This window comes from Rhamphochromis sp. 'chilingali' (genome assembly GCF_963969265.1).
Source record: "Rhamphochromis sp. 'chilingali' genome assembly, chromosome: 17".
Lineage (NCBI taxonomy): Eukaryota > Metazoa > Chordata > Actinopteri > Cichliformes > Cichlidae > Rhamphochromis > Rhamphochromis sp. 'chilingali'.
In genome coordinates this window covers 11,639,027-11,653,197 of record NC_137944.1, presented here as the reverse complement: position 1 = coordinate 11,653,197, position 14,171 = coordinate 11,639,027, and the positions used below count along the sequence as shown (strand labels likewise).

Below are 14,171 nucleotides of genomic sequence, written 5' to 3'. Positions count from 1 at the left end.
TAACAATACATTAGTTTTCTCAGTATTCGTGTCTGGTGTGCGTGCTTTGACGTAAAAATAGTGTCATTGTTCCTATTTGCTATGGCTGGTGCTCTAGGTTGCCATCGAAATTACTTGCAGCTGCACCGGAGTCTGCGATAGCCACGCGCACAGGTGCTGCGCCGTAATTGGTGGGAAGACGCCCCTCTTTGTACTGAGCGCGCGAATGCACCCACGTCTCTCACAGTCGGCTGCTCGGTTAGCTAGTTCTTAGCGTGCCGTTGTACTCCCGTGGTTTAAACGGTACCGGGGGTCTGCAGGCGCACCGGAGGACCAGCTTGGACGAGGCTCAAGGGGCTCTACACCTTAACCACACTTCAGCTTTCAGTTTTCTGTCAGCTACGTGGGAGAAACATGATGTCAGACAAGGAAGGTAGAGTGAGTACTTTAGTTGTCAGCAAAAAGAAACGATTCTGTTTGATGCCCCTCAGCTAGTTGTCAGGTTAGCTTAGGTGGCAGCTAGGGCAAGCTGCCCGTAGCTCTTGTGTTTTACTCTATAACAGTCAACACAAGCGGGGGTAATTTAAGAGTGTGAAGGTGAACTTTACTGATGTCAAAGCTCAGTTATTGTTTGGGCACAGTCTCTGAAAAGTTGGGGTAATTTGTGTGTGAATACCGGGCAGAGGTGAAGAAATGAGTTCACGTCTTATGGTAATGCTAACGCTGTAGCAAGGTGCGGGAACAATGAGAAGTTTCTCATAACACTGATAAATACCTAGGCCTTGTCACGTTAACAGTCAAATCACTTGATAGCGAAATTTGTTGACTGTAAAGACCAACTTTTAAAGGTTGTTGCCGATTCACCTGAATAATAAACTAGACTGGAGCCACAACACTGATGAACTTTACAGGAAGGGTCAGAGCAGACTCGACCTGCTGAGGCGGCTGAGGTCATTTGGAGTCCGTGGGGGCGCTTTTAAAGACCTATGACTCTGGTGGCATCCGTCATTTTTTACAGTGTGGTATGTTGGAGCAGCAGTTTATCGGCAGCTGAGAGGAAGAGGTTGGATAAACTCATTAGGAAGGTCAGCTCTGTTCTGGGATGCACCCTGGACCCAGTACAGGTGGTTGGGGACAGAAGGACTCTGCCAAAATAACATCTCTGATGGACAGTCTCCCACCCCATGCATGTAAATGTTGCTTAACTGCAGAGCTCCTTCAGTGACAGACTGCTGCATCCTCGATGCATGAAGGAGCGCTTCTGCAGGTCCTTCCTCCCTGCAGCTGTCAGACTATACAATCAAAACCGCTCCCAACAAACATAGTGCAAGTGACAGCGCTGATGTAAACCTCTATTTTATCAACCGATTCACACTATAACCAGGGTTTGCCTCTTAACTTTATTTAATTTTATTTAATTTAATAACGGTACAGTACTCTGTTTTTGGTAACAATTGTCCTTGATGTAAATATGTAAAAATTGTGTATGTTTCTGTTCTCTGTCTTGTGTTTGTTTGTATATGTGTCTTTCTTGCTGCTGTTACACCCAAATTTCCCCTTGTGGGACAATTACAGGGTTATTCTATTCGATTAACTGTAACAGAAATAAATCTAGTATAAACTAACAGCTTGAGTTAGTGAAAGCTATGGATATATCTGACAGGTATTTGTACTTTTTATTTAGTTACAGTATTACTGTGTGGCCAATTATCAATACTGGTTCTGTGACCACTTTGTCTTCCAGCTGGTGCTTTTGATGATGCGTTGGAGGAGAGGGTCATCAATGAAGAGTACAAGATCTGGAAGAAAAACACCCCCTTTCTTTACGACCTGGTTATGACCCATGCCTTAGAGTGGCCCAGCCTGACTGTTCAGTGGTTACCTGACGTCTCAAGGTGGAAGCGCTTACACATTTGACCAGTTAATATATCTCAAACATGCAAGAAAGTGGTATTAATGCATTAAACCTTTTTTTTTTTTTTTTCTCCCTACCAGGCCCGAGGGAAAGGATTACAGCGTACACAGGCTCATTTTGGGCACTCACACGTCTGATGAGCAGAATCACCTGGTTATTGCTAGCGTGCAGCTGCCCAATGATGATGCCCAGTTTGACACCTCGCACTACGACAGTGACAAAGGAGGTGGGTATATTGATAAAGAGAGAATGTATAATGCATTCACTTCATATTTTATATACTCACAGCTTGCAAACATATTTCTCTATATTTCCCTGAAGAGTTTGGAGGCTTTGGCTCAGTAAACGGCAAGATTGAGATTGAAATCAGGATCAATCACGAAGGAGAAGTGAACCGTGCCCGCTATATGCCCCAGAACCCCTGCATCATTGCCACTAAGACCCCCACCTCAGATGTGCTGGTGTTTGATTACACCAAGCATCCCTCAAAGCCAGGTGCAACAATCACACAAAGCACAACACACCGCTGAAGATGGCATGTTCTTGAGTACGTTATGAAAAACTGGATTGTGATTGGTAGCTTGCTGGTATTAAAACAATTATACAACTTCATCAAAACATAAATACTGGGCGTACAGAATCGCTAGTCAAAAACAAACTTGTCTGTTCAGTTCTTTTAGACTCGCACCTCTCTTCCAGTGTCTCTGAATTGACAGTTGATTTTATTATGTCGTCTTTAGATACTCCAGGAGTGTGTCGCCCTGATCTGCGTCTCAGAGGCCACAAGAAAGAAGGCTATGGTCTATCCTGGAATTCAAATCTGTCAGGAGCTCTTCTTAGTGCGTCAGATGATCACGTAAGAGGAAGTAGTTCTTGTTTTATGAAGAAATGGTGCTAAATATTTTTCTGTTTTTAATTTTTAGCAGCAGATATTTCCAACTAGGGCTATTTTACAGATTTGTTATATTAGTTTCAATCACTATATTTCCAGTACCATAAATAAAAGTAAACTGCTTTGCCAAAAAAGTCACACACACAGATATTTTGGTGGGCCGACTTCAGCCTTCATGACCGCTTGCATTCACTGTTTGGTTCCAATCCCTCAAGTTGTCTGTGTGACGTGCACATGGAAATGCTCGTAATTTAACTATTAAACTGCTCTCAGCTTTGTTCATTTGCAGCTTCTATTACTGTAGTTATCACAGAGCATTATTTCTACGATTAGGTTATTGAACTAGCATTTCTGATGCCAGCTGGTGAATTAAATCATTTACTCAGCTGATCCTTTACATCAGGGGTCTCAAACTCCAGTCCTCAAGGGCCGGTGTCCTGCAACTTTTCTACGTGTCCCTGTTGCAACACGCCTGAATACAATTAATTAAAGTCATTAGCAAGACTATGCAACTTTTAGACTGCATGCTGAGGTGGAAATTCAGCCGTTTGATTCATGTTACAGCAGCTTGTGAGTGAATGAACATGGTGCAATAAAAGTACTTTTAGAAGTTCATTTTTCCAAACACTTACATTTACTTAAATTTAGCATGCAGGTGAGTTCTATATTCTCGCTAATGAGCTACTAATTTTATTCAGGTGTGTTTGCAACAGGAACACCGGCCCTCAAGGGCTGTGTCCCAAGTAAGAGACTGCACGCTTGAAGTACGCGCACTACGTACGGTGCGTACGAGAAGTGTGGAAGTGAGAGGCTTGTGAAATGGGAGGGTATACGCTTCGTCGTGCTGTTCAGGTTGCCTAGCAACCATGATACTAACCGCGAGACACGTTACATACAGCGTTGTTTGACAGAAATGAAGGAGAAAATGTTTTGTTAGTCATTCATTTTTGTCATGACATCACTTTGATTAGTTGAGTATCTGAGGCTGAGACCACGGGACTGTAAAACATGATTATTGGGCTTCATTTCTGTGCTGAACAGTCATTTAAGATTAGTTAGTAAATAACAATTAGTTAATGTTGTTCATGAGACTAAAGTCAACTCACTGTGGTGATGTAAATATAATATGGCCAATATTATAGTATTGTCAGAATATTATGAGATTTGTGTGTATATCGATCGATCGATCGTCATATTCAGTACTTTTGACAGTTCACTCTTCGGCCGCTCCATCTTATTAGGGAAATTCCACATACATAAATGTAAATTTCAAAACTCAATCCCATCATTTAATTTGTTTTTGATTGAAATTGAATATTACTTAAACTCTCTTAAATTAACTTCCAATAAAAAAGGTTTATCATTGATTGAAATTCGTTCAGCAATGTTCAACGAATGAGCTGTCACAACTTTCAAATACAAAGTTGTTATGAAGTCTGTCACATCCCCCCCCTTTTTTTTTTTTATCCTTTATTTATCCTTCTTATTTCATTGTACTGTATATTGTTACTCTTATTTGCCTTGTATGTCTACTGTACAAACTGAACTGGAATGACTGACTGTTCGCTTTATGGTTTCAATAAAGTTTGGAAGAAAAAAAAAAACCTCTTCAGCCGCTCGCCTCTGCCGCATTTTGCGGCAAAATTATCCACACCCACCGCCGTGCTATGAATTGTGGGATATATGGGACCACGAATCGTGCACCGGACCACGCTTGATATTTGGGGAAATGGACGGCGCATTTGGAGTATGCATTTGAAGCACACTTCGAATTGGGACAGCCGTCGTCGCTGACGTAACCGCACTTAAAATGCGTACTTCAAGCGTGCAGTCTCTTACCGGTAATTGGGACACAGCCAAGGACTGGAGTTTGAGACCCATGCTTTACATCAGGGGTGGGCAATTCCAGGCCCCGAGGGCCGGTGTCCTGCAAGTTTTAGATCTCACCTTTGGTCAACACACCTGAATCACATGATTAGTTCATTACCAGGCCTCTGGAGAACTTCAGGAGCTAATTTAGCCATTTAAATCAGCTGTGTTGGTTCAAGGACTCATCTAAAACCTGCCCTCGAGACACCGGCCCTCGAGGCCTGGAGTTGCCCACCCCTGCTTTACATTCATAACTACAATGACTTCTGTCTAAATGTTTTTCCACAAATGCTGTCAGAAACTGACCTTAATGAAATGTCAGGAAGGTATTAAAAAATGTGCACTGCCAAAAACCTGCTGTTAACAATCATTTTCCAATTTGACTACGTTTTTACAAAACTGAAGTGCAAACATGAGGTTTGATGTGCTTTTGTCCCTTAGACAATCTGTCTGTGGGACATCAGTGCTGTTCCCAAGGAGGGCAGGATAGTAAATGCAAAGACGGTCTTTACCGGTCACAGTGCTGTGGTTGAAGACGTCTCTTGGCATCTGCTTCACGAGTCGCTCTTTGGATCTGTAGCAGACGACCAGAAGCTTATGATGTAAGGCTCTCAGTGAAATACCACGCGCAGGTGAAGCACACTTACAGTTTTTTTCAAATGCAGCAAAAGGATGAGCGTCACCCTGTGTCTTGTCCTTTAAGTTGGGACACTCGTTCAAACAATACCTCCAATGCCAGCCATGCAGTGGAGGCCCACACAGCAGAGGTCAACTGTTTGTCATTTAACCCTTTCAGCGAGTTCATCGTTGCCACCGGCTCAGCAGACAAGGTGATATAATATTCCAACACTTTTTAATTGGTATTGTTTTATTAACAGCAGGACTTTTAACTGAGTGCATTTTGTAACTGTTGACTAAATAATCCTCATGGTATTGTTAGTTTTGTAACTGCAGTGTTGTTGCCGAAAATGTTGCAGGCATGTTTTAATCTATATCTGTGCCGCCCACAGACCGTGGCTCTTTGGGACTTGAGAAACCTGAAGCTAAAGCTACATTCCTTTGAGTCGCACAAAGATGAGATCTTTCAGGTAAGATGTTTCTTTATATGAATGAAATTGTACTAAAATAAGGACAGTATCTAGTGGTGCAGTGATATAATTTTGTATATTTTATACTGATTTAAATTTTAAAATAAAGCACTGAAATAAATCTTATGTAGTATATGCCTCTTTTGACTCAACCTGCTGCCTTCAGCCTGCAGCAGGTTTGGTAAATTTAAATATTAAAGTAAGTTAGCAGTCTGTCTAAATAATATATTTTAACTTCTGCAGCTTTTGTTTTTGTTTGTATCCTACAAACAAACTTCAGTGGCTGGGAGAAACTGGAAAAATGCTTTTCTTCACCTCTGAGCTCGTTGAGCAAACATGTTGGTTTGATCAAGTACTGCTGCTAGTTCTCTTACCTGTGAGGCTTTTAATCTCGATTACAATAAGACGCGTTGCTGTTGTGGACTGTAGAAAAACTCCACCCAAACTCACCGTCTTGGTCAGAGCACCGCTTCTTTGCTTTTTGCTGTGTAATGGCTCAGCTCGGCGTTAAACTATGACAGCAATGACTTTGCTGCTGATATCAGTGTTCTTGTTGAGAAAATAGTGGCTGTGTGGGTTTCAATATACACTTCTGCATTTTGATTATTATTAATATTCCTGATGATCATTCCGATGCAGATGCCAAGACGTTCTTGTAATTCCAAAGCAGTGAATCACACAGACAGTAACTCAAAGATTTACTTTTATGATGAATGAAATGCTTTTCACCTTCAGCGCCTTAAATTCTGTTTTAGGTTCAGTGGTCACCTCATAATGAAACCGTATTAGCATCTAGTGGAACAGATCGTCGCCTCAATGTCTGGGATCTCAGGTACACAATTATTTGATAAGACCTTCTTAAAACAGATGGCTTTAAAGACTTAGTTGACCCCGGAAATGTGTGGCACAGTGTAGTGACATTGCCTTGTATAAAGTTTAACTCTCATTTCTTCTTCTGTAGTAAAATTGGCGAGGAGCAGTCTCCAGAAGATGCAGAGGACGGCCCGCCTGAGCTTCTGGTGAGACTCGCTGAAGTCTGTAGAAGTGTCGCCATCTTGCATTGATGTATGCCGAAACTTGAAGCTTCTCTTCTCTTTACTAGTTTATCCACGGAGGCCACACAGCCAAGATCTCTGACTTTTCCTGGAACCCCAATGAACCCTGGGTCACCTGTTCTGTGTCTGAGGACAACATTATGCAAGTGTGGCAAATGGTAAGACAGCTGTGACCACATGTTAGCTTTCAATCCCTCTGCCTTGTACCATACGATTTTTAATGCTTTTTGTGAGTGTGTTGTTCCATCTGCCAATTATTTTATTTATTTAGACATATTTTTACTAAAGGTTTTCTCACAGCTAATATTTTTGAGTCTGAATAACTGACACTGATTTGTCCGTGTAGGCTGAGAACATCTACAATGATGAAGAACCTGAGGGTACAATGGAAAGTGAAGCTACCGCGTAACACCTCCACGTGTCGTGTGCATTCACCTACAAGCCTGATCACAAATAGTTCCACTCAGCTACTCCGCCATCCTGCTCCGCTTCCATCGGGACACTAAATGCTAAGAACACAGTGTGACTAAATGTAGCGCTGGATTGTTTTGGGACACTGAAAGTGACTCGTTTTAGTAACTTACTGCCTCAAGAATTTCACTTTTTTCATTTTTATTTCTTTATTGTTTTTTTCAATGCACTTATGTATAATCTGTATTTTTGTAATTAACTGGCTCTTCCTTGTACAATGCTATATTGTAAATGCTTTCTTTCCCTAATAAAGTGTTATTGAACAATTAAAAGTGATTATGTTACAACGTTAAGTAAAATGCCAGCTAGAATTTGACGCAGTCCACAGAACAGTGGCATTGAATGTGACTTTCTTGAAGTAACGTTCCTGAAATCTTGTTGCTCTGGTTTTTGTGGACTACAGATGATTATAGAAGAGAGATTTAGAAGGTACTGTTGTCATTTTCATCCTGTTATGTTTTTTGTTTTTTTTTTTACTGGAAATGACAAGCAATGACTTGTGATAGACAGGTTGTTGGTCTATGAGCACTGACTGCACTGGACACTCCTTTCTGACCCTTACAGTCACCCTAATTTATTAACAAAATGAACTTTGATTCTTTATGACCTCAAAATAGTAACTGAGTGTTAGCAGACTGTTTATCTGGACCATAAAGCAAAGGAGTAGAGGCCTAATTCCACACAGATAAAGCCAGAAGTCTTCAGAGTCATCGCCCTCTGCTGGCCATTTAAAGAAATGCAGGTTTTTACTTTTCAGGGTGAAAAGTTACTGTATGGAGGGCCACAAGTGCCAAAATGAATGAAATAAATCCCTCATTAAACAATTAAACATGATTGATTATTTTTTAAAATGAAATGTCATTAATTAAAATCATAAAATTTTAAAGTGACATGAATAGATATTTAAGTTTATTTAAGCCATACATTTAATGACACTAAATTATTGATATATTATTTGATTCATTTTGGTACTCATGGTACAGCATAGTTTATTCTCCTTCAGCCACAAACGTTTTTTGCATGTTTAATATTTTGCATGTTTAACATCCACTATGCCTGTAATTCTGTGAAAATGAGGATTGTCTCCTTGTCAAACGTGAGCAGTCACAGTTTTTAATCATTTTAGTGAAAGAGTTGATGATGCTTCGTCACACTTTGCTCAGGCCTCTTTTGTGTTGTGATGTTTTGGTACTTTTTCCCGTCTCTGAGGCTTACTCACCCTGTTCGTCTGTGTCCCAGTGTTTAGTTCTTCAGGCACGTTGGCCTTATAAGTACAAGAAATTCAGTCTGCTCTTCAGAGACAGACATTAACTCATCAGTGGCACTTAGATTACAAAGAACACACTGCGTTTATTCATAACAAAAACTTTCCTACAAGCTGCAGTCTAGTTTATCTTTACAAAAAAAAAGATTGTCTTGGTTTTGTCCTATAACAGCATGTATGTTTATATGTGTTAAAGTGCACTGATCAAACCTTTAGTTTACTATGTTTCCTAAAACACAAGCTCATTTTGTGTGAAGAACAGTCATGTTTCCTCCTCATTGTCACCCATGTTATGGTCCTGAATGGCATTTCTGTAAAGAAAAACAATCTAGTTACAGGCTTAAAGGTTTAAAGGTGTGGTACAGACTTGATGAACGGATTACCTGTAAAGTAGGAGCTGCTCGTTAAGGCTATCTCTCAACTCCTTGATCTCTTTGGTTTTTCGCTTCTGAATCTGTAACTCAGTCTTCAGTTCTCTGCTGCTCTCCTCCAGACAGTGCACCGTCTCCTGAGAGGCAGGCATAATGTCAGTGTTTTTGTCGTCATGCCCTACTTTTTCCTCAGTCACCTTGGTTACCTTGTACTGCCCCACGTTTTCTCTTCTTTGCATGTGGATTAGATTGAGTTTCTCCTCCAAACAAGCCCTCTGCAGCTTCAGTTTTTCTATCTCCTCCATCAGAGGTCTCAGCTGGGCTCTCAGCTCCTGGGCCTGCTCTTTGGCTTTAACGATTGCGCCAGCTGTTGCCTCTCTTCTCTTCAACAGTGCAAGCAAAATGGGCTCATACCTGGACAAGCAAATCAGAGAAAGCTTTAGTGTTTTATAGCTGTAACACTGTGTCAGTGGGTTTTTATGTCTTAAAACTACAGCACTACCAAATGTCTGTGTGTGTCAAAAGGAAGAAAAACACGTGTTTTGGTGATTCCACTGACTGCACCTGTCCTCCAATGCTTTCAGGCCACCCTCCACATACTGCTGTATGTCCCCACATGAATGCCTCCTGCATTCAGTCAGCTCCTCTGCAGTGTTGGTAGTCTGACTGGAGCTCTGTTGCTGGAGCTTCGCTCTTACTACTGAGAGCTGTTGTTGTTGGGCCAGCCTGAGCTGGCAGCCCTCTTCTATCAGCTGGAGCACCAAGGACTTCAGCTTCTCCTGGAAGAAATTCATTTAGAAGAAGATGAATGAATGGTTGGAAATGCATGATGGATGGAAATGTAATTATGTTCTTACCTCTTCTCTCTTTAGTATCTCCACTTCACGGCGCTGGTTGTTCAGAGCTGCCTGGCTGTGGGCGCAGCCCCTCGCCATTGCAAATAGCCTCCTCTTCAGCTTTCTAAGCTCATCTTGTAGCCCCTGTCTCTCCAGGTTCACCTTCCACATCCTTCTTTCCTCCTCTGCCCTCTCCTCCCTGAGGATCTCTCTCTCCCTCTTTCTTTCTCCCCTTCTGCCTTCTTGTTCTTTTTTGAGCACATTCATCAGGTCTGCCACTTTGTTATCAATCCGCTCCTCCTCCTCCTCCTCCTCACTTGCCCCTTGGCCCATTTCCCCTCTCAGGCACAGCACCTCTACCAGCAGCTCCTTCCTCCTCTTCTGTAATCGCTGTACCCCTTCAATGCAGTCCTCCATCTGAGTCCCCAAGGCCTCTAATTCTGTCACACTAGATCCCAGATCTAAGGTGTCTCTCTTGAGTTCTTCTGTCTTCTCAGACAGGAGTTCATTGGCATCTACATCAATCTCAATCACATCTCCTGTTGTTTCTGTGCTTTCATCAAATATATGTCCAGGCTTCATTCCCTCGCAGTACATCGTGTTCTCTTTTGTAGTATCTATGGGTGTCTCTGAAAAGCCGAACACCTTGTCTGTTTTTAGATGACCTGGGCTTTCTGATCGGTCCACAGAGAGCTCACCCATCATGTCATGGCCAGACAAATCTTTGTGCTGGCTGCCATGTGTTGCTGAACCTGCTGTCATTCTTTTCCCGGTGTCCTTGGAAACTTGACCTTCTTCCCAGGAGTCCAATTGCATTGGCTGGCTCTCCGTCTTTAATAGCCTCTCTTGCTGAATGGGCACCAGTGTTGTGCCTCTATAAAGCTGAGGGTTCTTGTTGATGTGTACATATTCTTGGCTTTCATCTGTAACCCACTCTTGGGGTTCAAAATCCATGCCAGTTTCTTCTATACAGCCCTCCAGCATGGCTAGCATCCCCAGCAGCTGGCCTTCATACTCCACCATGGTTTTGCTCAGTTTGTTACCTGCTGATGTCAGAGGCATTTCTGCCTGGCGACAGCGTTCTGTGGTCACGCCACACCTGTCGATGACAGTTCCCATGCAATGCGATTGGCCCTGGGCAGGCTTTTCTTCGGCACTGGTCCCATCTATGTGTGTGTCAATGTAGCTAGTTGAAAGATAGGCTTGGGGGTGTTTCCATGCTTCTCCACACTTTTCCACTGTTACTTCCTCTTTTGCCTGACCATGACTGGATTCATTCAGATTTGTTTCAGTATAATTTGCTGAGTACTGAGAGCCAAATGAAATACCGGTGAGCTCTTCACAGCTCTTCAGTAAGTCATCCATCTCCTGGAGGTATGGCTTTATCAAAGCTGATTGCTTTAGCTGTGCGCCTGTGAAGGTGAGGTCATGGAGGTTTGTGTTGCATTCTCCTTGTTCCATGAGGGATCTCTCTGGATTCCCCTCCTCTTCCTTAATGAAGAGTGGCTCAAAACCAGAGGATGAAATGTTATCATCTAGGTCATCCATCTGTTTGGCCTAATTCCCGTTGCCCGTTTTGATGTAGAAGTCCCCTTCAGAAAGGCCTGTTAAACCAGATGAATACGTTAGGCAGTCTCAGGCCTCTTAGCTATATATTAGGTCTGGCTTAAAATGATAACATGTGAGCATACAATAGGGGCTGGGTTAATGTTTTGGCTGGACTTGCAAGCTATGCTGATGTCATTAGCACATGTGGGCATGTGGAGGCATGGTTTAGCAGGGTATGTTTTTGACAGCTGCTCCCTTAGGCTAGGTGCCACGGGCACCAATTCAGTGCATGGCCACGGTCAAACACACCTCAGACAAGTATGCATTCAATGAACACAAAACCTCTAGTGATATAAACACACACAGACAGTTTTCATCTGAAGTTCCAGCAAGTGGCATTACAGAGATTACACCAGCAAGCAGATTATCATAACATGTCATTGTCCCTGTCGATGGATGGGCACTTGGAGTCTCCCCTGGTGAATAATGCAGCTGTAACTGTACCCTTTGAGGTGTTTGCCAAGACTAGCCAGATACTCCCCAAGGGTAAATTGATCAAATTGACCCAATAATGTCATCGGGTAGAGATTTGAGACAAGAGAGACAAGATGCATGTGATAGATGCTGTTTCTTGGTTTGAAACCAACTAAAAAAAGCAAAGAATCAAGCTAGAACTCTTGTGCTTGTATTTAACTAGGTCATTTCATGTAATTAATGAGCATATTTTAGAAGCTACATTTTGTTGTTCTTTCTTTGACATGTTTGACTGCTAACAGAACAAAGCTCAGTAGAAGATATGACAGGGACCAGCTGTCTCACTGCAGGACAGGTGCTGGGATAAGGCACAACACCCAGAGACAGCACCAGCATGCGCCTGATGTCCATCTTACACAAAAACATTTACTTATCAGTTAAGCAAAAGGCCACAGTAAAAATAAAAAACTGCATTATGAACAACAACAGAAAGTTCATGAACGTATAATTAATTTAAACCATCACAAGAACTTACTTCTCAACATATGATTCCTTTTTTCTGCCTTCCTGCTGTATTCCGATGATGAATCTGCTGAGCAAGAATAAAATCAAGGCGCTCTGGTTCAAACGACAAAAGTAAAGTGAGTGTTAAAGAATGAGCGGGAGCAGCGAGTACAGATGAACCGAGAGAGGAGGGGGGATAAAGACAGTTGACCCAGCCTCCTCTCACTCAGTCACTGTGCTGCTATGCGTGACCATGACTACCCCGGGTCTGTTTATGTCTATTAATAAACACTGTGCAGGGGGAAAGAAGAGGCACAGCAGGCTGCCTGTTTCACCCCGAGAGTATGAGGTTCCATTTGTGTCAAAATTTTGCTCATGTGCACAATTTTTACATCGACTGAAAATGTGACAAAACTTTTGTTTTTGAGCTCTGAACTGTTTTTCAAATACTACGAAACTCTTTAACAAACACACCTGCCAAAGCAATTGTTTGTACCAGGAGCTGTAAAGTGCTGAAAACTGCAGTTGTGTGCTGCACTCTGAAGCCCATTCTTTTCTGTGGCTTGCAATAATGTGTTTGCACTGCATTAAGTAAAGTGCAGCATAAGTGCGCCGGCTAAAGAGCATTTATGTGTGCTGCAGCTGAACTTTGACTGCGGCCATGTTTGACTTGTATGTGATATGCATCCAAGTAGACGGGAAGGCCATGAGCAAGAGATTTAATTATGTTGTACAGGCAGGGCTTGGTGACCAGTGACCACAACATGCCATGTTATAAAAAATTAAGAGGTAGGTAACAACAGTGAATATGACATCAATTTGATGTGAACTTTGCCATTTGTGAGGCACCGCACGACGAGTATAAAATCCTAATAGTCATCGCAGCACATCCCACTTCCTGTCTGAAAGATCCTTTAATGTGCTGATCTTTACAGTATGATAAGGCATGTTTTCTGGCTTGTATAGAAAACATTACTTGCCTCTATGAAAAGGGAGGTGCCAACTGTTGACCATCATTATTTCCTAACCGCACCCCCCTGTAAATGGTGTCATTGATTTGTACTGCTGAGGTGTGTTTGTGGTGTTGATGCCTTTTGGTGCTTTATTGTGAAATTATCTGAAAGTCATATGTCTTACGGTGTGGTATTGTTTGTGCTTCAGTTTTGGTGAATGAGATTTAGGGATTTTAGTCTCATCTTAATGAATACTATGTTGTCCGTGTTGTGCTCATAAAGCTTATAAATCTTGGTTAGCTAGCTTTTAACCAAGCTAGCTAACCATGCTTGCTAATAGAGATTGACAGACCACGTGACTTTCGCGCATTGCATTGTAGGTACGAGGGCAACAAAATCAAAACACTGCATCAAGCGCTAGCATTTCCAGCACCGGTAATCATTAATTCTGCGGTTTTAATCCCTACTTGCATTTTATTTGCCCCAAAACCAGTTATGTACAAAACAACGGAGAACACGGCAGGTCTGTACAAAGACAGACTTGACGAAAAGGCAAAAAAAAGTATGAGGAAAAAAAATCAAAGGAGTGAAAGGGTCAGACCCATACAAGTAAGGACGTTAGCGTGCTGCCCGACTTTCATCATGCACATATTTATTATTATATGGTCCTAAGTGTGAGTGCATACACTCACAAAATGTTTAGTAACTTCAGATCCCTGCAACAAGCCCAGGTCCAGTTTACTTTGGTGATTTGGACTATTCCATTTCACAGCTGTTGTTAGATTTTTTTTTCTTTATCTCCTGTACAGGCCAACGCAATCTATTTGTCATTTCAGGTTGTAGTATTACACAACATTTTCGGATCTAATAGAATAAAAAGAGTTATTATTATTGACCTTATTTATAACTGGCATTATTATTTCATTCTATTATAGAATCTTACAGGAAAGAC

At 42.0% G+C, this 14,171-nt stretch overlaps 2 protein-coding genes across 3 annotated transcripts; one reads left to right on the top strand and one right to left on the bottom strand.

The window, feature by feature from the left end:
* Positions 1-114: 114 nt before the first annotated feature.
* On the top strand, positions 115-7,499 carry rbbp4 (retinoblastoma binding protein 4). Of its 2 annotated transcripts, XM_080863380.1 has the most exons (12): positions 118-412; positions 1,724-1,874; positions 1,975-2,120; positions 2,216-2,389; positions 2,635-2,750; positions 5,097-5,257; positions 5,359-5,485; positions 5,666-5,743; positions 6,499-6,575; positions 6,705-6,762; positions 6,846-6,956; positions 7,145-7,497. In XM_080863380.1, exons 1-12 carry the CDS (start codon positions 394-396, stop codon positions 7,205-7,207), a joined length of 1,281 nt encoding a protein of 426 aa, XP_080719506.1. In that variant the 5' UTR covers positions 118-393; the 3' UTR covers positions 7,208-7,497. The 2 variants fall into 2 exon arrangements, with proteins under 2 accessions (XP_080719507.1, XP_080719506.1); XM_080863381.1 differs by lacking the exon at positions 5,097-5,257 and having other exon boundaries at positions 115-412; positions 5,321-5,485; positions 7,145-7,499.
* A 718-nt stretch (positions 7,500-8,217) lies between these two features.
* On the bottom strand, positions 8,218-12,472 carry sync (syncoilin, intermediate filament protein). Its single transcript, XM_080863379.1, has 6 exons — positions 12,298-12,472; positions 9,762-11,344; positions 9,469-9,683; positions 9,111-9,318; positions 8,917-9,041; positions 8,218-8,844 (listed from the first exon to the last, which is right to left on the bottom strand). The coding sequence occupies exons 2-6, from the start codon at positions 11,286-11,288 to the stop codon at positions 8,796-8,798; spliced, it is 2,124 nt and encodes a 707-aa protein (XP_080719505.1). The 5' UTR covers positions 11,289-11,344; positions 12,298-12,472; the 3' UTR covers positions 8,218-8,795.
* Positions 12,473-14,171: the final 1,699 nt, after the last annotated feature.